This window comes from Megalobrama amblycephala, linkage group LG11 (genome assembly GCF_018812025.1).
Source record: "Megalobrama amblycephala isolate DHTTF-2021 linkage group LG11, ASM1881202v1, whole genome shotgun sequence".
Classification (NCBI taxonomy): domain Eukaryota; kingdom Metazoa; phylum Chordata; class Actinopteri; order Cypriniformes; family Xenocyprididae; genus Megalobrama; species Megalobrama amblycephala.
The window spans coordinates 13,535,137-13,559,556 of NC_063054.1; the positions used below are offsets into that span (position 1 = coordinate 13,535,137).

The 24,420-nt window shown below is 38.1% G+C and overlaps 1 protein-coding gene across 3 annotated transcripts in view; it reads right to left on the minus strand.

Moving 5' to 3' along the window:
* Positions 1-289: 289 nt before the first annotated feature.
* Positions 290-24,420, minus strand: part of lats1 (large tumor suppressor kinase 1) — a 32,112-nt gene continuing 7,981 nt past the window's right edge. The window contains exons 2-9 of one of the 3 annotated variants that reach the window (XM_048206229.1): positions 16,175-16,404; positions 15,049-15,494; positions 13,882-14,032; positions 9,053-10,458; positions 6,644-7,226; positions 5,718-5,900; positions 2,467-2,573; positions 290-2,109 (exon numbers count right to left, since the gene is read on the minus strand). In XM_048206229.1, coding sequence (XP_048062186.1) covers positions 1,609-2,109; positions 2,467-2,573; positions 5,718-5,900; positions 6,644-7,226; positions 9,053-10,458; positions 13,882-14,032; positions 15,049-15,402 — 3,285 coding nt within the window. In that variant the 5' untranslated portion in view covers positions 15,403-15,494; positions 16,175-16,404 and the 3' untranslated portion in view covers positions 290-1,608. The remainder of the gene's footprint in view (positions 2,110-2,466; positions 2,574-5,717; positions 5,901-6,643; positions 7,227-9,052; positions 10,459-13,881; positions 14,033-15,048; positions 15,495-16,174; positions 16,405-24,420) is intronic. The other 2 variants (XM_048206230.1, XM_048206231.1) reach the window with 2 other exon arrangements.

Below are 24,420 nucleotides of genomic sequence, written 5' to 3' on the forward strand. Positions count from 1 at the left end.
AATCCAATCTCTTGTCAAATTCACAGCTACTTTAACCATTTGACTTATGACTTACTAAATGATACATTTATCATTTTTGGATGTTTGACAGCCTGCTTAGTTTAATTATCTCATTAACCTTCACTCCAACTTGAGCAGGCAACTGTAACTGCATGTTAAATAAATATTAAAAATAATGATATGCACTAGACATGGACACTAAAGTATGTGGTTTGTGCGTTAAGAGCTTTTACTTATCACCACCCCATCCTTTCTCCCATTCAAGACAAATTTACAAAGTAGCTACAGATGCTTTTCCTGGAAATTAGACCACCAAGTTTAATCAAAGAAAAGGAGTTCCTTATTACATTCAGAGATGCACAGGATAGATTTCAGGAAAAAAGAAAATAATAAAATTATGTTATGCGACCGTTCTCGCAGAAAAACCGAAGCCTTTGGTAGTGACATAGCATTATCTCTTCATAACAAGGAGAGAAACCAGAGTAGTGTGTTTTTAAATGTGTTTTGCTCAGGATCTGGAGTCATATGTACCGTAAAACATGTTTTGACATCATATCCTTTGGGACTAAGAAGAGGGGAAAAAGTACACCGCATAACTTATATATACAAATTTTGTGTGTATAAATAAAAAAATACACAGAGCAACAATTTACAATGTTTTTTTTTCTTGGGAACTTGTATAATGAACGGTCAGCTAAATTTACCAGAGAACAGGATGATCTCCCTCATAGTTTTGGTGAAAGAAGGCATAAAGTCATAGTCCCTGTGCAGTCTAGTTCCCTGTGCCACTCAAAATGAGAAACAAATCCACACAATCATAAATAAAGACATCATCTGAGGAAGAAAACACTCGACTCATTTCAACTACCATTAAAAAAAAAGTCTTTAAATAAATTAAAGAGGAGTAAAAATACAGAGCTCCACTGCATCATTAGATTCTCGGTTGTTTAAAAGGCACCAGACAAGTGCATCCTGAACAAAAAAAAATAATAAATACAGCACAAAGTGTCAAGGCAGACTCAACCAGTCACCACCGTAGCTAGATGGAAGAGAGATCACACACACAAACATATAAAAACACCACACACACACATCCTACACGGGTCTGTCTCATGAAAATATGCCCCCACAAATCAAAAAAATAAGAAATTATATCCTGCATAAAGAAAATCAAGCCAATTTTAAGACCTATTAAAACTGTTGGCATTTTCATGAGAATACCCCCCCTAATTCCAGTTACGTGTCCAAACGAATTTAAAGTTTTCATTACTCTAATAATTTTTAATTACATACAAAAATTACTATAATGCAAAGTCATTCTTTTTCTTTTTAAATCAGCATATAAAAGGCAGTGAAAAAAATACTACCATGATATGTAATTACTAATTACATGATGTCAAATTTAAATAATACATATTTGTTTGCATTACAGTAATGAGAAATTGAGGTTTTAAATATTTTCATGACAATGTCAAGAACATCACAATGCTGATATGAATGGTCCTGTATGTATTTATGTTCATGCAAAATATAATTTCTTGATAGTTTCTTTTGATTTCTGGGAAATCTTGACTAGTTTTGTGAGATTCACCCACACACGCATTCACGCTAAACATAAACCAGGTCCCGGCCCTGCTCCGGCCCCAACCCCTTCGAAGGGTCGACCGACTCGTCCTCTTCCACGTCATAATCCTCGCACTCGATGGGCTTGGGACAGCTGTACGGGTGGCCGTTATCGTCAAAGAAGCGGCGGAAGGTGAACTCGTAGAAGGCGTGCTCCGGGTGCTTGCCGTTCTTGAACCAGCGGTTGAGTGTGTCGTTGTGGTTGCTGTCAGCATCGTCGCTCCAGAGTTTGTCAGGGTCAACAGGGTCAAAGTTGGAGGTGTCAGTGCAGTGTGTAATTTTGGGGATGTAAGGTGCATGGTGTTGTTGCCGCAGATCTGTGGAGAAGTCGATGCTTTTGAAGAACGGCTGGGCTTTAATCTCATCAGCTCCATTTTTCCCAAGCCGGTCATCCGGGCCACGGCAGAGCTTCAGGATCAGGTCAGTAGCCTCCGGACTCAGCTTGGCCTGCAGCGGGATGTGTAGGGTCGTCTGCCAGTTTATCACCTGAGACGGACACAAACACTCAGCAACATTCTCAATGACCTGCTAATTATATAAATAAACTATGTGTACATAAGCAAACATACCCTGATAAATGCATAAAAAAACAGATTAGTGTACGTCACCAATCATGATCAGAAATTAACCAGCGTATTTTAGCACAGCTGGAACACCGTTTTAATGAATCCACATCTAGGGGCATCTGGTTCCGACTTAATTTTTTCTTTTTTTTCTTTTTGCAATCAAAAGTAACATTGCACCTGACTGACAGAATCTGTTGATTTATTCGCCCAATGTGTCAAATGTGAAATCTTCTAGTTAATGTGCATTATAAAATCATAAACCAGCATATATTCTCACCTTCATCTGGGTCTCAAGAGGAGTTGTTGCCAGAAAAGGAGGTTGACCGACTAACATCTCATAGAGGATAACACCCACACTCCACCAATCACAGAGCTGGGTGTAACCTAGGATTTAAAAAAAAAAAAAATGAGGCAAAACAATCAAATCACTTTCATCAATTTAAAAAGTTCTGTTGTGCTTTACAACACAACAGATCTACCAACCTACAGAGGTCAGATCCAACCCTGATCCAACACATCTGTCTGTAATTAGGGTTGCAAAATTCCGGGAATTTTCAAAGCTGGAAACTTTCCATGGGAATTAACGGGAATAAATGGGAATTAACGGGAATATATGGGAATTAACGGGAATTAATGGGAATAAACAGAAAATTTGCAAAATTACAGGTTAGCCTATAACAGGGTACTTAAATGTAGTTGAAAAGAACATCTTGCTGCATAGTTTTGGTTAAACAACCATATTTAATGCAATTTTAGTTCAATTTTTACCCTGCACATTCCTCAATCACAGTCACATGACTTATTGCAGGGCTATTGAGGCCACGCCCCCTGCATGCTCTGTGCATTCCCCCAGTCCATAACATGCACATTTGATCAGAAATACAGAAAAAAACAGTAATATTGTGAAACATCAATACAATTTAAAATAATGGTTTTCTATTTTGATATACATAAAAATATAATTTATTCCTGTGATAAAGCTGATTTCAGCATCATTACTCCAGTCTTCAGTGTCACATGATCCTTCAGTTATCAATGTTTGAAACAGTTGTGCTGCTTAATATTTTTTATAACCTGTGATACCTTTTCAGGATTATAAAAATTTAAAGAACAGAATTTTTTAATAGAAATCTTTTGTTACAATATACACTACCATTCAAAATTTGGGGGGTCAGTTGATTACTTTTATTCAAGGATGTGTCAGATTGATAAACAAAAAGTGATATTAAAGTGATATTGTTAGAAAAGATTTTGAATAAATTCTGTCTTCTTAACTTTTTGTTAATCAGTGAATCCTGAAAATAGTATTACAGGTTCCAAAAAATATTCAGCAGCACAACTGTTTCCAACAATGTTAAAAACTGAGTATCAGATCAGAATATTAGAATGATTTCTGAAGAATCATGTGACACTGAAATAAATAACACATAACAATTGCTGCAATAAAAATATATTTATTTTACATATTTACTAAATTAGAATTAATTGAATGCGAAAAATAAATAACTGTTATTTCATGTTATGACCAAACAAAATTAAACATTTTTTTATTTGTTTTTACATGATACTTTTTATATAAATATAATAAATTTAAATAAATTTCCAATAAATTCCCATAAATTCCCATAAATTCCCGTAAATTCCCATAAATTCCTGTAAAGTTTCCAAATTGGAATATTTCCAAAATTCCCCAGCTTAAGTTTCCGTGGAAAGTTTCCGGAAATTTACCGGAAACTTTCCACCCCTTTGCAACCCTATCTGTAATTATCAAGTGCTCCTGAAGATCTTAATTAGCTGCTTCGGTTGTGTTTGATCAGGGTTGGAGCTGAACTTTGCAGGAAGTTAGATGTCCAGGAACACCCCTGGTCTAAACTGTAAACAAGCAACGTGACTCATTTGTGCGCTCTCTCATTGGCTGTCGGTCATCGCCGATGTAGTTTTCAGTCAGAACACTTTTCACACAGCATGATTTTGAATTGCTGACAGGTCCAGATATTTAGCATGCCAAATATCTCACGGGCGTCGGCGACTTGTCGGCGATTCTCTCAGATCGCATCTTTGCTCATTCACACTGCGTGATTGTCACTCGCGTGAACGAGCACCGATTTGCCTGTGATTTTGGGCATTTGTCGGTGATTTCTTAAAACCTGTCGGCGAGCCAAAATCGGGGCTAAAATCGTGCAGTCTGAACTTTGTTTATGCTCTTTAAGGCAGTTGCGAGCTCCGGGGGCGGGGAGCGTGAGGAATTAAAGGGGCCGCAGCCAGAATCGGTGCATTTCTAATTATGCCCCAAAATAGGCAGTTAAAAAAATTTATTAAAAAAAATCTATGGGGTATTTTGAGTTGAAACTTCACAGACACATTCAGGGGACACCTTAGACTTATATTACATCTTGTTAAAAAACGTTCGATGGCACCTTTAAAATAGGGCCAAAAAACTAGATCAGAAATTGATCGCTCATAGCAATAATATGTGCAGCACCATTATAAATCAACAAAACAGTCTACACTGCAAGCCTTCCACAAAAAAACAAAATTCCTGTTTTAAATGTATGTGAAAAGTGAAATGTGTGCAATTAAATAATCTGATTAAAGGAATTTTAAATAATCCAATTGCTTCACTTCCCCATAAATGAGAGTACAAAATACTGCAACACATGGAGTACATTAAAAAAATTTTTTTAAAAATGGTACATTCAAGATGAATTGTGAGCGGTCCAAAACAAGTGAGTGTGTTTAAGCACTTAGGTACACATATTCCATCACGTCTTCACCAAATGAAATATACTGTATTTATGCAAATCAACAGTATTTATACAGCCGAGAGTATGATGAGGACTTTTGAATAACCCTGAAATCTTGAAATACTCATTTAGGTCCAGTGTATGGGGGGAAAAAAGATGGAATGAATGTGAATGACGACTCAATCATCTCCTGAGTTACACTAAAGAAAGAAAGTCATAAATGTTTGGTGAGGACATTTTTTCGTTTATGTGTGAACTATTCCAACTCGTTGGACATGAAACATGCATTTCTTTATCAAGCACTAGGGGTGTGCAATAAATATTGTCTATGATAATATCGTAATTGTTGATTTAACGATGTGCGATCTGACATTATCGATTATGTCCCACACTTTGCCAAAACCAAAAAAAAAAAAAAAAAAAAAACACACGCAGAGAGAGTCTACTCATAGACTGCATGAAGTAGCTCAGTCCAGTGGTTCCCAACCCTGGTCCTGAAACACCCCCAACTCTGCACATTTTATATGTCTCTCTAATCAAACACACCTGATTCAACTCATCAGCTCATTAATAGAGACTTCAAGACCTGAAATGGTTGTGTCGGATGAGAGACATATAAAATGTGTACTGTTTGGGGATACGCTACAAAGCATAGACTTAAAGATTGATTCTTGAGATTTAAGACTCAATATTGGTTCTTTAAAATGAGAATCGATTAAAATCTAGAAATTAATATTTTTTTTACCTAGCCCTAGTACACGCTGACATGTTGTGCGGTACATACCTGTGCGCAGTAGGACCTCGGGTGCGATGTAATTGGGAGTGCCCACCAGTGAGTGAGCCAAGCAGCGCTGATGCTGTCGAGCGGCTCTGCGCTCCAGTGGCTTCAGTCGGTCCCCACAGCGACAGCTGGCAGGATCTTCCCACTCCTTACTGAAGTCCATACTGTCCTGACGCACATGATCACCTGACAATACGCAAATAGATAAAGTTCAACATTATTATTATTCATATGTCTCATTGAACAAAATAGCCAGGGTCCATAAATATTAACAAAGTAGGGCTGGACGATATATCGCATGCGATTGTCACGTGCATTTCGTCAGTAAAGCCGGTTCCCTGATTACCGCTAAATCGCCATCACCTGCTTTCAAATGGAGCGCCATTTAATAGACAGAACCGTAGATCACTGACAAGCTACGCAATATCGTGTTCATTATCGTAGATGAATCGCCTTCGAAAATGAACGCGATATTGCGTAGCTTGTCAATGAACTACGGTTCTGTCTATTAAATGGCGCTCCATTTGAAAGCAGGTGATGGCGATTTAGCGGTAATCAGGGAACCGGCTTTACTGACGAAATGCGCGTGACAATCACACTGCGATGTGATTTTGCAGTGTAGACAACTACTTCCCACTAAAAAAAAAAAAAAAAAAAAAAAAAAAAAAATCCACTTTTGAGGAGGCTTTTTTTTTTAGTGGGACATGGATCTTTCATTATTTGCTAATGTAATATATTTGAAATGGTCATTACATCAACGTTAATGTAATAAACACATTATATGCATAATGCATTAAATGACTGCCTTTTTTTTAGATTAGATTTTAGAAAGGCTACATTACCTACAACAGTAGCCTAAAACAATGGCTAAGTAACTATTGGTTTAATGGCACAAAATCATGTCTTGGTCTTTGAGTAGTTGGGCTCACCGCTTTGGTAGTATTTGGAGTCGTGAGTCCATCGGAAGCCAGTGCACAGGCCAAAGTCTGTCAGTTTGATGTGTCCATCACGATCAATTAGGATGTTGTCAGGTTTGATGTCTCGATGGATAAAACCCATTTTGTGGACACTTTCCACGGCACAGGTGAGTTCTGCGATGTAAAACTGAGCCAAGTCCTCTTGGAAAATGCCCATTCTGATCAAAAGACTCATCATGTCCCCGCCAGGGATGTAGTCCATGACAAAATATAAGTTATCTTTATCTTGGAACGAGTAATACAACCGGACGACCCACTCATTATCTGCTTCAGCGAGAATATCCCGCTCAGCTTTCACATGAGCTACCTGGTTTCTTAACAGGACGTCTTTTTTACGGAGGGTCTTCATGGCATACAACGCTCCCGTGTCCACTTTCCGAGCCAGACACACTTCTCCAAACGCCCCGATTCCCAGAGTCTTGATCTTATCAAACATGGATTTGTCCATTTTGGCGCGCTTGAGGCGGATGTAGTTGGATTCTTTCTGGGACAGCATCATGCGCATCTGTTCCTGTGCATCGCCTGAAAGTCCCACCTGAACACACAACACATGTTGTTATAACAGCAGTAACAAAATAGCTACTTGTACATAAAAACAGGCAAACTTGCTCACACAACACAAAGACACAGATTAACTAAACTTTTGAAGTCATTTCAGACAACATACACCATTCAATCATGTAATATTCACAATCACAACATTGGCAGGCAGCATCCAGCACTGAAAAACAGCAAAGCATGCAATGCACAGGGTTTCCTACAGTGATCAAAATTATTAATTACTACTACTTTGTCATTTAATTTTAGTCATTTTTTAGTGCATTTCCAAGTTGTGCGTGTTCTTGCACAACTAGGAAATGCAAATGTAAACTGAATATGCAATGCTGCTTGAATTTCAACTGCAATCCATCTGGATTTCCCTACATGCTTTTTTTCTTTTTTATCATATCACATGTGTATGCATCTCATCAACTATAATTGCAAGTTCTTTCCTCCAAGAACCTTATTTTCTGTTATCCAATCAGATTTCCATTCATATTTTGGGCCCAGATTTTCAACAGGTGAAATTTTGGTGCACCCCTACAGAAAAACACTTTCCATTATACATTCATATAAATTTGGACCTGAAATATTAACATTGATTAAAAAAAAAGAGAAAAAAAGCACAAAAAAAATCTGACGCCATAAAATCCACCTTGTTGAACATGTAAATAAAATAATTAAAAACACTTTTTGCTGTTTTAAAAAATTGGTATTTTACTGAAATGTTATCATAACCCTACACTGGAACACGTTATAATAGTGCAATGAAAACATAACCAGCAGCCAAGCAGCAATAATTAAATGCATGGTGGGTTTTTATTAAACATGCACCCACAAAATTCTGCAGATTTAGATCTCTGTCTATCATTCTACCCAATCTGTCACCCACTCTACCCTGCACCCCACAATCAGCACAGACTATTTGAAAACACTGGATGGATTCCATGTGGGCATATATGTGAGCTTAAATCAGAACTGCAGGAAACCCTTAAGATCATAGCTCCGTTCCGAAACCTAGTGAACTGCCTAATAGTTAGCTTTCCTAGCCATCACAGAACCTCCTAAGTGACCAATCTGAAATGCTCTTCATAGGCAGAAACTCTGTGTCATACAAACAGCACTCACAAAAGTCTTGACTTACTTAATTTTAAATAGTGTTTGGGATTAGTGAAAATATTCTGATTGGCATAAAAATACATATAGGTACTCTTTTATTGCCACTGCTGTAAGGCTTTTAAACTTTTAAGGTGTCTGAATGTTGTTTTTGTGTGCATTAGGCAAAAAGAAAATATATTTTTAATTAATTTTTTAATTTAATTTTAATTAACTCACAGAGGCCATCATATTGCATTCTAGGATTGCATTCTGCAACAGACATCTAGCATTTTAACCAATGATATGTCCATTACTGCCTTTCTAACATTAAGGCTAAGACGCTAGGAGACGACGATGTCCAAGTAGGCAGCTCAGTAGAGCTTTAGAACAGAGCTCATGAAAACATTTGAGGAAAAGACTCATACACATGCTGTCCAACTGACAGGGCCTTACTTTACCACACCTGAGTGACGACTACTCCAGAAGAAACCTTTAAACTATGAAAACCAGTTGATCAGACAAAGAAAAGAGAGAAGGCGACTTACAGAGGAGATCCACAAACTGAAAGATATGGAAGACAGACAGACAGACAAGAGAAAGAGAATAAAAGAGCAGGAAATTATGACGGGAGAAAGATGGGAAAAGTCAATAGGAGGTAAACAGTGGAGCAGAGGAGCAAAGAACATTGTGAGAGGATGTGGCAGTGAAGAAATGCATGCTAACCCTTTGCATCTCGCTCTCCAACTGCTTCTTCCTTCGGATCCTCTGCTGGTGATTCTTCAGGATGTTCTCCACATGCTGCTCCATGAAGAACTTGAAAGCCTGTGGCGAGTACATGGGAACTCTGCTTTCCCCTTTGCGCTCCTCGTCGCGTTTGTGACGCCGCACCGGCACGGGAGATGTTGTGATCTGTTTCTTCTCACGTTCCTCTGAGGCCTCGGCACGCTCGCTGGAGCAGGTGCTGTCCGTGTCATTGTCATTATCCGGTCCGTCCTCCTCCTTGTTGCTGAGTTTTGGTGTGGGGCTGGGATCATACCCTGGTGGAGGTGGCTGTTGTAGTAGGTGTTTAGGATAAGGAGGGGGTGGGCCCTGGTAGCTTGGGACTTCTGCGGCTGCTGTGAGAGCAGGCGGCTCTTGATATGCAGTGGGCGGAGGGGGTGGCTGCTGCAGCCAAGGTGGGTGCGTAGGGGCAACGGCGGTGTGCAGCTCTGGCTTTTGCACCCGCATACTCTTTACCGGCTGCAGAATGGGGGCCTGTGTAATGGTGGTGACGGTAGTGGCAGAAGGTTGAGAACTGGGCACAGAAGTGCACTGACGCCCACTTGGCTGGGCATTGGTGAAGGAGTTGGAGCGGCCCGGCACACTATGGGGCCACGATGAAGGAACGTCCTGATTGGTGCTGTGGCCGGGCGAAGTCTGAGGCTGCTGCACAGACGATCTGACCTGAGGAAGCACTCCAAGGTTGTACATATCAAGGTTGTGGCTATTGCGGTTGGGCACCAGCATGCTTGGGGGAAGGTTGGTTCCATTTGAGGGTGCGGCAAGAGTGCTGGATTGCATTTGCTGGGCCGTGGGACTCTGTCTGTTAGACTGGTGCATGGGATATGGAGGTGGCGGCGGCTGCCGGCCACTGCTATTAATGCCCATGTACTCACCTTGTATGGCTCCATTCTGGGGCCAGGATGGGGGAAAGGTGAACTTGTTGCTCCCGGGGTTTTGCATGATGATGGGTTGCCGACCCACAGGCACTGGACTGAGCCCTCGTTGCGTCTGGGAAGGAGGGTTTATATAGCTATCGGGTCGGGGCCCCTGAGGCACAGGAGAGATCCGGGGCACCAGGTAATCCAAGTTCCCAGAATATCGCTTGGTTGAAGGATTGGAGTCCCATGAGGATGGAGGAGGAGTGACGCTACGCACCTGCCGTGGGTTTACTCGTTGGCCGCTGGCTGCAGCAGCAAGATTTTGAGGAAAGGTTGCAGGCCGTGAGAGGTCACTTTGAGGTCCAGGGCTACTAGGACGGTAAATCATGCCATCAGTCATTAGAGCACTGTGTCGCTGTGGGGCCAGTGATTCCTTTGAACCCTTCCAGCTTTGGCGCCGCAACACTGTCTGTTGAATTTGGGAAGGACCTAAAAGGAAAAAATCCATACATCAACAATATTAACAGGAGCTTGTGCAGAAATTTCGTTAACAAGCCTGTTTATTTACATTTAAGGGTCCAAGAGAAATCTAAACCTAGGCATATTAAGGTGCCTTTACACTGATGAATCATGTGTGCTGCACTATATGCACACCCATCAACAGTTGCATTGTGTCACTCACTGCACATTTGCATGAAGTTGATCTTTGCAACTTTTTTGTTTTACCTCAAATCAACAATTCACAATGAAAATGAATGACAATTTCAATTTATACGCTTTTGATCCCATTCAATATTAAATTAAATTGGGTTAGAGTTGTCAAAAGTACTGACTTTGGTACCTATCGGTACTGAAATTTTAAAAATGTGACGCTTTGAGCGCTGTTGAACAGTTTTGTAAACACCTCTGATTGGCCATTGTGTTGACGCGCTCATCGGATATGTCTGTGATTGGCTACAACGATCAATGCACGGCAGTGATTGAAAGCACATGGATGTGTTTGAATTTGAAAGCGTTTGAAAGCAGGCATCTATCAGCGGACTGGTCCACGATAGAAGCCTGCTTTCAAACACTCCAGTGTGTATCTGTCTAAGCGCTTGGTGAAGTGCTTCATTGATGACTTTTTACAGCATTGATCATTGAAGCCAATCACAGACATATCCGATGAGCGCGTGAACACAATGGCTAATTAGAGGTGTTTACGAATCCACTCAAAAGCGCTCAAAGAGTCACATTTTTAAATTTCAGTACTGAAGTCGGTACTTTTGACAACTCTAATTTGGGTATATATCAGGTACAATACATGTCAATGGAAAAAAATCTCAACGAAAGCTGTAAACCCTGTCAAAACCCCGTCAGTTGGTACATTCCTATAATATTAAAGGTTAAATTTAACAACAGAGTCTAGACTATTGAATTCAATTGCTATTTCTATTTAGATAAAATGATCAACACTCAAAAAAATTTTAATTCCACACAAGCCTGTATTTATATACACTACCATTCAAAAGTTTGGGGTCAGTAAGATTTTTTAATGTTTTAAAAGAAGTATCTTCTGCTCACCAAGCCTGCATTTATTTGATTAAAAATATAAACAAAAATAGTAATATTGTGAAATATTATTCCAATTTAAAACAGCTGTTTTCTATGTCAATATACAGTAAAGTGTAATTTATTCCTGTGATCAAAGCTGAATTTTCAGCATCATTACTCCAGTCTTCAGTGTCACATGATCCTTCAGAAATCAATCTAATATGATGATTTGATGCTCAAGAAACATTTATGATTATTATCAATTATACATTATACATTAAATAAGACACATCATTAATGCGTAATAGTATATATACACTAAGTGGTTATCTACCCGTGGTAGATCGCATGATATACATTTCTTTAAGTTGCATGGTTTCTTTCAGCATACCTTCTGATACTCATTCATGTTTATTACGCGCTGTAACTAGTAGTAAAGTGGAAGACATGACTGGTTCACATGCGCCCCATGCTGCTGCTTAAACAGTGGAGGCTTTAAGATTGATCTTGGGATTTAAGAATCAATACTGGTTCATGAAAATGAAGATCGATTAAAATCAATTAATGAAAATTAATTAATGACTTGTCACTTTCACCTTCATGCACATTTCTATGTTTCACCAAATTGTTATACATCATACTATAACGTTAGTTCTGAGTTCACACGTGCTCAGTTCTAGTCCTGGAACTCTATTATAGCTAATAAACAGCCATGTTCAGAATATAATTTAGTATAGAAATGTTTAGTATTGGAATACCTGGATAACCTACTGAAGTTGGCAAGAGCTCTTCACCCTACAATGCACTGTACTCATACTCAACCATTACCAGTGTGATGAATGAACCTGAAGCAAAACCAGTCATGTTGCAACGACTGCCAAAAGTATTTCTACCTAAGAGACATGCAAACAAACAAACAAACAAAAAACTCTGGGTTGTCTAAATGACTAATCAGTGTTAAGGTCACTTCTGTGTAATTAGGCTCGTTTAAGGTCAGGTGCACCAGACTAAAAAAAAAAAAACGATTATAGTTTGACCCCCATCATTTCTTACCGCGACCCTAAACAATTCCAGCAAATAATAATTAAACGTTACATTGGCATAAAAAATTAATGAAAACGGAATCAAAATCTACTAATGGGTAATTAAATGTAACAAATCATGTAAAAATGTATCATCTTTTATTGGAAAATTGATCAAACTTTGATAATTGCCTTAATCTTTTAAACAATTGAAAAGATAGTTATCAAACTACATTTTATAAGAGTTCAATGTAATTTCAAGTTCCTGAATCTTACATCAGCATATGAGAGTCAAATTAGTCTCTCAAAATAGACTAATTTTGATAGTCATATAAAAATCACTCATTTAACAGTTCATCTATTGCCAAAATTAAGGAAAAAGATCAGTCAAGAACAGAAAATTATTGAAAATATTCATATTAGGAACATCAGAATCAGAATGTGTAGATTGTACATAGAAAATACCTGTCAAAATATAATGTAAAACACACGTTAAGCGACGGCAGTTTTTTTAATTGGATTGGCATTTATTCTCTTTAGCGTGCAGTGTGAAGTATTTCACTCAGTTCCTTGATTATTCCGATTCAATTTCAGTGAGTAAAGAGCAAATTTATACTCACATATGTTATCTACGTTATCGTCTCTGACAGACAGCATGTTGAAGCTGCTCGGGCCACGATTTTCTCCCTCTTCTCAGAAAACAATGACAGTCAAAACATCCAATAGTGTGGATTTTCCAGGAAATGAGTTATCTCGTTGTATTGTGCATTTTATTTATTTATTTTTATTTTTTTATTTTTTTACAGAAATTGATGTTGTGATATTCAAATAATGTGGAAACAGATGGATTGTAAGGTAATAATTATTTATTTCTTAGCCGGCAAGTATTCAGTGAAGTGATTGATGCCCATGATTGTATTACGTCTATGTTTATAGTTCTAATATTCCAAATGACAGCAAGCTTAAGTTTTTGACGGATGTCATAACGTGCATGAGGGGTGAACTATAATTCTAAAACATGCTGGAGATGTTCAAAATGCTTTTTGTGTAGTTCACTATACTTATTTCACGGAATGAAGTTTATTTTGTGGCTTAAATAAATGATGTTACTCAGAGACTGACATGTGTGGCTTGTCAAAAACGTGACATTCAGCTGACACAAAAGGAGTGGTTTTGATGCACAAAGTTGATTTTATTGTCTCTTATAACAAAAATCTTATATTTAAAGCCATTAAAATGCAGATCCTAGTGAAATATCTGATAATAGTGAAATATCACTTTTTTTAAACTGTTGTTCCATTACCCCTTAAAAGATTTGGACTCATTTATGGAAGTGGCTGTTAGTGGTGTTACCTACCTGCTTGTTTTATTCCCGTGTTCACAGGGCGTGCAGCAGCGACTGTTATCTGCTCCCTCACAGGCTCCTGGAAATTCATCCTACTGATGTACTCTATGGCTGCCTCCACACTACGACTGTTTGTCTGCTTCAGAGCATGAACCACCATCTCCTGTACAAACACACAGATGATGATGATGATGATTGTGTGACATCCAGACATACCATATACATTTATAAAGAACTGGCAATTGCAATGCATCTTAAGACATGATATTCATATTCATTGTTGCTGTCCATACACACACAAACAACCTGAGCCAACTTTTATCTAATATTCAAATTAAATATTATTTTATTACTACTAATGAGAATCAATGCAGCACTCATAAAATGTCAAAAGGGGAGACAAATTGCACTGGTATCTCCAAGCTCACAGTACAGAGCTGCTAAAATAGATAACCGTTAGCTCCCAAACAATTCATTTGCATTTGTGCGATATTGTTTTATTATTTCATGGCTCTCCGATTGGTCAATGGCATTCTGCGGTCAGATATTTGTGCATAATGCAAACCGTACATCTGACGGCTGTCCCAGGCAACTGAATTCCTACATAGCTGTGTTTCACACCACTCATATCACTGCACACACTTGTCACATAATAACCTAATTTATGCTCAAATCACTATTTCATGTCTTTGTATTTTTAGTTATTTAGTAAGTGCAACTATGTAATAATTGGCATAACATGCAGTCATTTGAGTGCTGATCACTCTGCCTGGGTTTCTGACAGTAAATTATCCTTTATTAAAGTATACTAAAGCGTTTTCTGTCTGCCTGTATAATCTAGAGTAAGAATCTGTTTTGTCAATCTTGCATATGCATATCCATCTATTTCAGGAGAAATGTAGAGCAATTCATCTTATTGGAAAAAAACAAAACATGTACATCACACCCACATTGTTAGTGAGGATTTGAATATGACACGTTGCGCTCGCTTCTTCAATCAGAGCTGGTCTGACAACATACCATGTCTTTCATTCCTCAAATAAGCAAAATTATAAAGTGACAGGAGAGAACATTCCACGCACAAATGATTGATATGACACATTTTGGGGGAAGAGTATACAGTACAAACTTCTCATCTCAGTAAGTTCAGCTACGATCAAATTCAACAAGGTACATTACCTCATCAAAGCCAGCATCCTGCAGCACTTGCAACATGTGTTTGTTGATGTCTGTAGTGTGTCCAGTGGAGGTAGTTCCATTAGCAAAAGGCATGAGTGATTTGCGGATCTCCTGCAGGGCTCTGTGGTGGTGGGGGTTCCTGGGGTTGGTGCTGCGCCCTTGTTGTCTGGGATCGTCCGGCGGTCCCTTCCCGGCGCTCACATCGGCCTTGGGAGCATCTGAGGGCCGGGTGAGGTTCCGCAGGCTCTCCCGGATCTCCTGCAGCATTTGTTGACTATTGCCACTGTAGTTGCTCGCAGGGAACGTCTTGGGTCGCATTTGTCTGTATCCCTCGGGTTTCTCGCCCCTCTTCATGTAAAAACATATGTTAACTGCCAAGGTGGTGAAGAGACTTCCAGGTGGAAGAGTGGAGCTGTCCAGATTTCAGTGTTTGTTTCACCTGCGCACTAGAGAGATGTCGGCACATCAGTAAACATGCATTATAAACAATGTAATTTTAATTGCATAATTAATGCTTGTAACAGCTACATGGTGATCCTCAAACATTAAAACAAGAAAATTACGCCTAATTTAGAGCGAATTTTAATAGTAAATATATTACTTTAGTTTTTACTATATGCTTTCAGTGATGATGATAGTTCAAGATCATACGGCAGCATTTATTTTTGTGGTAGGTCTAGATATGCATGTGTAACGCTCACTAGACCACAAACATTTAAATAAGACGCCAATGATTGTGATTATCACACAGTTCGGTGCTAGTATGCGTCTGTAATCTAAGTACTGCCTACCTAGACCGCATCAGTGCCCAGAAAACCAAATGTTGACCAAATGTGCTGTCTAGGTAGGCATCTCTATAGGTTTTGAAACAGTCGCAGCAGTGTCCAATAGATTCACACACTGCTAACTCAGTTAGCCACTCACAGTATGTCATGCGTTTACAAGAGTGCAGACGTATTGACACATAATGCCGTTAAAAACGTTAAACATTACTCCTACCGTATAATGAACATATTAGTGCTGACAAATCATTTATGAATCGGTACAACAGGTACTTGAGGCCTAAAGCTGAGGCGATAGCATAGTGCTATCATACACCGAATAAGAACGAATTACATTCACTTACCACTTAATGAGGGTGCGACATCATATTTGTACATGTATCGACCTCTGCGTACTATTAAATCATGAATACCCCCTCTGCTCTATCTGACAGATACGTGTATTTGTTGACTGACCGTCTGCTTCTCTTTGGTATTTACTGTCGTCTTGAGTTTTACAACGACTGTCATGCGCGTCACAAAAGCCCGGATGTTGTGACACTCCCTCTTCCAGAGACCCTCCCCCAGAGGAACCCTGCACGAGACAAGAGACCGTTCTATGTGAATGCAAGTCAGTGCAAAAGGTTTGTCAACTGCCTTTGTGGACAAAGTTTGTTACATAATAAATTGACCTCCTAACCATTGTTCATAGAGTGCCCCAGGGATGATGCGTTTTTGTAGGCCAACCCGGAAGTTAGCGGCGCACGGGTTCCCTCGGTTGAAAGCCTATGCATTTTTCCCATAGACTTTTGGAAAATCGCAGAAAATAATCTCTGTGTTTAACAAAGGGTTATGACACTTACACTTTTTGTCTATCAAGATAATCTTTACAAGTTAATACAACATTTATAGATTTTGAAGCCTAAATAAAGTCGTCAGATATAAAAGGCTAACAGTAGGCTATAAACGGACTACAGCACACCATGGTCGCGGATCAACGTCATCACCACCAAGCTTCCTCAAACTGTATTTAAAAAACAACTTTATTTAAAAACATGCTCGCTGATTATGATATGTGCTGTTATGAATACTTTTCCACTTTTTCATGAGAAATGCTGTCCAAATGTCCCGTTTTTAATGATGACGTCTAGAGCCCGACCGATATGGATTTTTGGGGGCCGATGCCCGATGCCGATATTAACTCAAAAAGAGCCGATTTATAAGCCGATATTTTGATTTTGAAAATAAAACTGGATATTAGACCCATTTCCTATAAACTACACTTACACAACATTCAATAGCAAAATATCTGCCTGTTCTATGTATGTGGGCTGTATACCATTTTCCAGAAGGGATTATGTTAAAAAAAAGCCTTAGATTACAGTCTCAATGACTAAACAATTGCACATCAAAAGTATATATTTTTTAATGATCAAAAAACAGTCTGGTTTTAAACATTTAACAGTTTTACTTACTTCCAGTTGAAGCTGGTTTTAACAGTCTGTGTGTGTACTGTAAATAAATTATAATACTAAAGTTAAAGTAAAAGAGCTATACCAAACAAATTCAATATTCCACAAAACCATGTCAATGAATTGAAAATAAAATTAAAATAAGTTAAATGGGAAACACTGCAGATATATTTAGAATAAGTTAAACGCTAACGTTATAGTTTGACCTCTTATTAACGTTCGCGCTCTTCCACTGATAAACATGGTATTAGCTTTGTGGGTAATCTAATATAGCAATGCATTAGCGGCTGTAAGTGATGTTACAGAATATTTATAAGTGATAATGATAGGACCGTTAGCTAGAACTACCACACTGTTTTTATATACAGTGTATGAACTAAATCTACAATCATTTCACATGACGAACGACAGACTCACCGTCAAAAGAGTACAACAATACTTTCTTCTGTAGTGGATTTCTGGCGCTGTTGTCAACTGGGGAGTTGCAGAGCTCCCTCTGGTGGGCAAACTATGCAACACTCATAACATGAGTGAAGCATGAGACTCTGTTTCTCATGTTTCATCGGCCGTTATAAACGCAGATGCCGATTTAAATGCAATTAGCTCATATCGGCCGATAATATCGGCCGGCCGATATATCGGTCGGGCTCTAATGACGTCTAAAGTCCCCGCCAAAGGAAGTAGTCCCTTTTAGCAACTTGTTAGCAACCGCCGATTTTAAGACACAGTAAAAGTTTAAAAAAATCAACAAGTGGGTTATAACTGGTGTGTTTTATGTCATAGATCAAAACGTGAAAGTATTTAGAGGTTTTGTTAACCACAGACCTTATTTCAGGCGATTTAGCAAAAACCCATTCAAAAACCCATAGACTTTATGGCGTTGGAACCGGAAGTCCTAAAATGCTAACTCGCTTCTGGGTTTTGCCTACAAAAATGCATCATCCCCGGGGCACTCTTTTTTTTTTTTTTTTTCTCTTTATTAAATCTGTACGATACAAAGAATAAGAACACAACAAATAGAGTCATTAATACAGAAATATCAGATAAGACAAGAGCAGAGCCAGGGGGAATTTCAAATAAATACATTAAAGATAGAGCATAACTGAATGGTTTTAGCAGCCTTCTTATTTTTTGAATCATAAATGGAATTTATGTACTGTTCCGTCTCCTTACCAAAAGCTATAAAAGAAGGTTTAGAATTGCTAAATTTGGCTTTGTGAATGTGATATTTCCCTAAAATTATCAATAAATTAATTAGGTATATTTCTTGGTGTTTTTTATTCTTGTTATCATGGAAACCAAACAGTACATTTTTCCAAAACAAAGAAAAATCAGCAACAAGTTTAACAGTAATGTATCGGGATAGATCTTTCCAGAAAGTGATGGCATAGGGACATTGCCAGAACAGATGTACCATTGTTTCTGGACATATTCCACAAAAGGAACAGTTAACACATATGTCAGACTTAAACCTAAGGAGATAATGCTTAGCAGGATAATACCTATGTATGATTTTGAAAGAGACTTCTCTTACTTTATTTCGTGAGGAGGTATTTGTAAGGAAGGTTCCAAATATTCCCCCAATTCAAGGTTGTCAACAAAGTTAGACCAATAGGAAACAACATTAGGTATGCTTGTGACATCTCTCTGGAATAAAGAGCGAATATTACGATTATTATTCCTCATTGTTGATGCAAAACATACTTTACCAACTGAGGTCAACTTAGGGTCCAGATCTGGTAGGCAAGCTGGTTTTCCAGCCCCTTTTAAGAGAGTTAAAATACCAGATGGGATGGCATCCAAAACAATTGCAAACTCTCTTGGGATGATTGGAATGCCAAAAGTGTTAAGGAATTCAGAATAATTCAGCAATGATCCACTATCATTTATTAGTTGGGACACTAAAATTATGTTATTATTGAACCAAGTCTTATAAAATAAGGATTTATTCTTGAATTTAATAAGACGATTATTCCAGATGAAGCACCTATGTGGGGAGAAATTATGTTTGTAAATTAACGACCATGCTAAAAGAGCATTTGTTTATGGAATTTAGATAAAATTAAGGGAATTTTTTCTATTTTATAATCACATAAAAGTAAGAATTTCCCCGGGGCACTCTATTGTTGTTTCCAGTCCCAGAGCCACGCATCTATGGTCTGCCCTCATAGTAATGGTCGTACATTCGTTCTCTGATTTTTTTTTCTTTCTTTTATTTTCCATTTTTGTCGTTTTATTTTAAAAGGCTGCTGTTGAGATTTCAATAAATGTTTTTCATCCTAAGGCCCAAATACTAACAGGACTGACAACCACCATAGCCTAAGAGGACATGAACAGGATCAGTTAAAGGTGCAATATGTAAGAATTTTGTAGTAAAATATCCAAAAACCACTAGGCCAGTGTTATATATTTTGTTCACTTGAATACTTACAGTATCCCAAATGTTTCCAACTATTTGTAAATCTTGAGAAAATTGCTATTTTAACCAAAGCTCCGGGACGTGTGAGGAGTCGCCTGCCAATTGCATCATACCTGCGTTATCCTCAGTTTCCGTTTTATTTTGTAGAAACCATGGAAACACCAAAGACGCTTTAATATATTACATGTTTTAATAGACAAGGGAATAGTGTTGTCACGGTACCAAAATTCCAGTAGTCGGTACCGATACCATGAAAATTTTACGGTTCTCGGTACCAATTTCGGTACCACAGTAAAATCTATTGGAACTATTTTACTATTTTATATAGCTTAATTTAAAAACATTAAATATGATTTGGAGTGTGTGTGTTTGTGTGTGTATATATAGGCTACCTCAATGAAATAAATTTTGAAATATAAAAAAAATAAATAAATAATTAAATGCTCAAACATCCATTGTGTACTGTTGAAAAAACCAGCATATGCTGGTAAGGTAGGTGCTGCTGGTCCATACTAGTCCTAAGCTGGTCCTGGACCAGCATAAACCAGCTCAAACCAGCATACCAGCTTCAAAACCTACTTTACCAGCATATGCTCGTTTTTTCAACAGGGGTAACAGACGTGCGTGTTTATTTTAGCTATTCCGTCAGAAAAACAACACACTACAGCCTGTAAAACTATGAAATAAATATCGGTAAATAATGGTAACCTAAATAATAAGAAAGTTAAATATTATTTTAAAAAGCATTCGTTTTTTATTTCCACACAAAGACGCGTCATATAGCCTATAGCCAAAGTCCCGTTATTACTTTGATATAGCCGCTTTGCGCTTTGAGAGGGATGTGGGACACGAGCAGGAATGAGACCATTTCTCTTTAATAATATCTTCGTTATCTCCTGATGTTGCAAACAACTGACACTTGTTGTAAAAGGTCTGAAGAGCGAGTTTTATCCTCTGCAGGGGCAAGACATTCAGGCTATGTTTGATTTAGCGCTGCCAGAGAAAACGAAAGTAAAAATCACCAGCGTATGAAACGCGATATATACAAATAAACTTGACGCGCCTTATAAAGTCTAATAACAAGCACAAACTCTGTTAAATAGAAACTGACGTGCAAGCAAAAAGGTTTCTGTCCTACGGTGTTTTTTTTCTACTTTACCACAGTAAAGAATGCGAATAGCCTATAATAGGCCTAAATGCGAACGAAAGAAACGTTATAATCCCCTGCGTGAGTGAAGATTTGGGAAAAGAAACAGATTCCATGTTCAGTGGAATAACTAATGGAATATTGTTAAATTCTCTGCTAATCAGGTGACCAGATCGCGATTCGGAAAACAGAATACGAAGCTTAAATGTATGGACTCACGCACCTCTCTTATTCGGCATTAACCAAATGTTTCCATGGCTGCGATGTCACATTTAATTGCTAACCTATTATTTCTTCTGTAAACAAAGCTTTGTGCTTCACTCGTGTCATATTCAAGTAAATACTGCCAACAGCCTTATCAGTGGGTACCGAATATACCCGGATTCTCGGTACTACAGAAATGCTGGTATCGTCACATTTTCAAAATTTCAGTACCGACTTGGTACCGAAGTACCGGTACTTTTGACAACACTACAAGGGAACAACTGTTTTGATACATTTATAGACAGAAAACTAATTATTGTTGTATAGCTCAACACGTTTAGTCTTATTGTTTAAATCAAATTTTCTTGATTTTTTGCGAGTACCATGCTTTACCATGCCTCAGAGAAAAACACTATTTTGTGAAGTAGCTAACATAGCATAATCAGATGCAGCTTTATGTTTAGTAACAGTAATACAGAATTTTCTCCATCATACAATACGTTTTAAAATTAATTGCATGCCATTTATCAACACAAGCCATCCAGTATTTAATATGATATTCTAAAATCGATCTATCTTACTGCAGTGTGCAACAAGTGTCTCACAGCAGCCGCCGAGTGAATGCACAGAGTAACGTTATAACATCATTTTCAACACACTCAAATGTATCTAATATGATAAACAGAGCTGTGTTACCTCATACTCATGACCGGAAAAGCAGAAGCGGCGCCGGCGACTGTGACATAATAAAAGTTCAGCTGCTTGTGAGGCGTGTGTTGTGCAATCGCTCCAGCGGCCTCGTTCAACTCCCACAACACTCGGTCCTGCTTTGCTTCATACTACAGTAACGTTAATAATCTCATCCATGAATATTCGCATCCACCGGCTGTGAGGTAAAGACCACATGTCCCAAGATTCCGTGCTCAAACTTGGCATCATCAAGCTACGCCTTTGTTTTGAATAGGCCTCTATCGACCTCTATGTCCCACGGGATGATGAATTGGAGTTTTGGAGGGATTATTTGCTATGTGGGATAAGTTTTTCCAAATTCTAGACATATTTCTTATTTAATAGTTCAACACTGCAAAACAGATTTTTATTTTGTATGAAGTAGCACAAAATGTTTTCAGAAAACTTCTGAAAACATTGTTTTCAAATAACTGTCATAGCCTATACCACACTAATCTCACACTAATAACAACTTTTAGGTACATTATTTTAAATAGCCTGGCAAATCCAGTGAAACACGCACTGAAATGAAAATGGAGTTGTTGTTTGATTGTTTTTTCTTCATAACAAAAGGCCCACTAAGTAGTATCGTGTATAATAGTGTAGGGTACCACAAATTTGTGAAAATTTTCAAAGGGTGCCGTGACTGAAAAAAGGTTAGGAAACACTGGTCTAATGAATCATATAGTCATTGCTTTTGTCCAAAACGCGTGCAACAAAGCATGAGGGAGGATAAATCGAACATCATCTTATTATTGTCACAAATGGTGTTGGGTTTAGTTTCATGTTTATAGTTTCTTATGTCTCTTATTTTGTAAATAGTCATTGTCATGTTTCATGTTCCTGTTTGCCATGTGCTTCCCTTGTTTGTCATGTTCTATTCATGTGATACTGCTATTAGTGATGGGTCGTTCGCGAACGAGCCGGCTCTAAGAGCCGGCTCTTTTACGTGAACGTCGGGAGCCGGCTCTGTTTTTAAAAATAAAGCCTATAGAAATTCAATCATTATGTAATGAATGATTTTAATTTTATTTAAAACAATAGACTAATAATTCAAAGAACAACACAAAAATATATAATTATATAAGCCTAGGCGCACACACTAGCCGGCTCTTTAAATAATAAACTATGATTTTGACTATGATAGGTGTGAAAACAGTTCTAATTAAATGATTAAATGAAATCATACTCGCAATGTCTCACAATTTCACAAATTGTTTTCACACCTATCATAGTCCAAGTCATAGTTAAAACATTTATTATTTAAAGAGCCGGCTCTTTTCAGTGAGCTGAGTCAAACGAGCCGGCTCACAAAAAAGAGCCGGAATGCCCATCACTAACTGCTATGTGCTCCCCTTGCCATGTGCTATGTTGTCATTGGATCATTGGGTTGATTGTGCACAGGTGTCCCTTCTTTTGTCATTAGTCCTTGTGCATGTTTGCCTTGTTCTTGGTTAAGTATTGTCTGTGTAACCACTGCTTTTGTTGAGTTTTTGTTCATGCCATATTTGTCATGCCAAGCCAAGTCTGTGTTCATTTTGTTCATGTTTGGGATTTAAATATAGGCTACACATGGGTTCTTCAAGCACGCTTTCAGTGGACTCATTACAATTATAAACTCTAGATGAATTAAATTTGCCCTTTTCCACACCATCAAGCCATTTAGCTTTAAGTATCACTAATGCGTCATCGAACCAGTTAAGCCGAGTTCAGACTGCACGATTTTCAAAGTAAAATCTTGGCCAGCATTCAGTCGCTGCTGTGTTCAAACTGCACAACTGTAAATATTAACCATGATGACAAAAAATAAAGTATAACAAAAATAAGCACACTATCTATCTATCTATCTATCTATCTATCTATCTATCTATCTATCTATCTATCTATCTATCTATCTATCTATCTATCTATCTATGCCACCACCCCCTCCACTTGGAAGGTCATAATCTATCTATCTATCTATCTATCTATCTATCTATCTATCTATCTATCTATCTATCTATCCCCACCACCACCACCCCCTCCACTTGGAAGGTCATTATCTATCTATCTATCTATCTATCTATCTATCTATCTATCTATCTATCTATCTATCTATCTATCTATCTATCTATCTATCTATCTATCCCCACCACCACCCCCTCCACTTGGAAGGTCATTATCTATCTATCTATCTATCTATCTATCTATCTATCTATCTATCTATCTATCTATCCCCACCACCACCCCCACACTTGGAAGGTCATTATCTATCTATCTATCTATCTATCTATCTATCTATCTATCTATCTATCTATCTATCCCCACCACCACCACCCCTCCACTTGGAAGGTCATAATCTATCTATCTATCTATCTATCTATCTATCTATCTATCTATCTATCTATCTATCTATCTATCTATCCCCACCACCACCCCCTCCACTTGGAAGGTCATTATCTATCTATCTATCTATCTATCTATCTATCTATCTATCTATCTATCTATCTATCTATCTATCTATCTATCCCTGCCACCACCCCCTCCACTTGGAAGGTCATAATCTATCTATCTATCTATCTATCTATCTATCTATCTATCTATCTATCTATCTATCTATCCCTGCCACCACCCCTCCACTTGGAAGGTCATAATCAATCT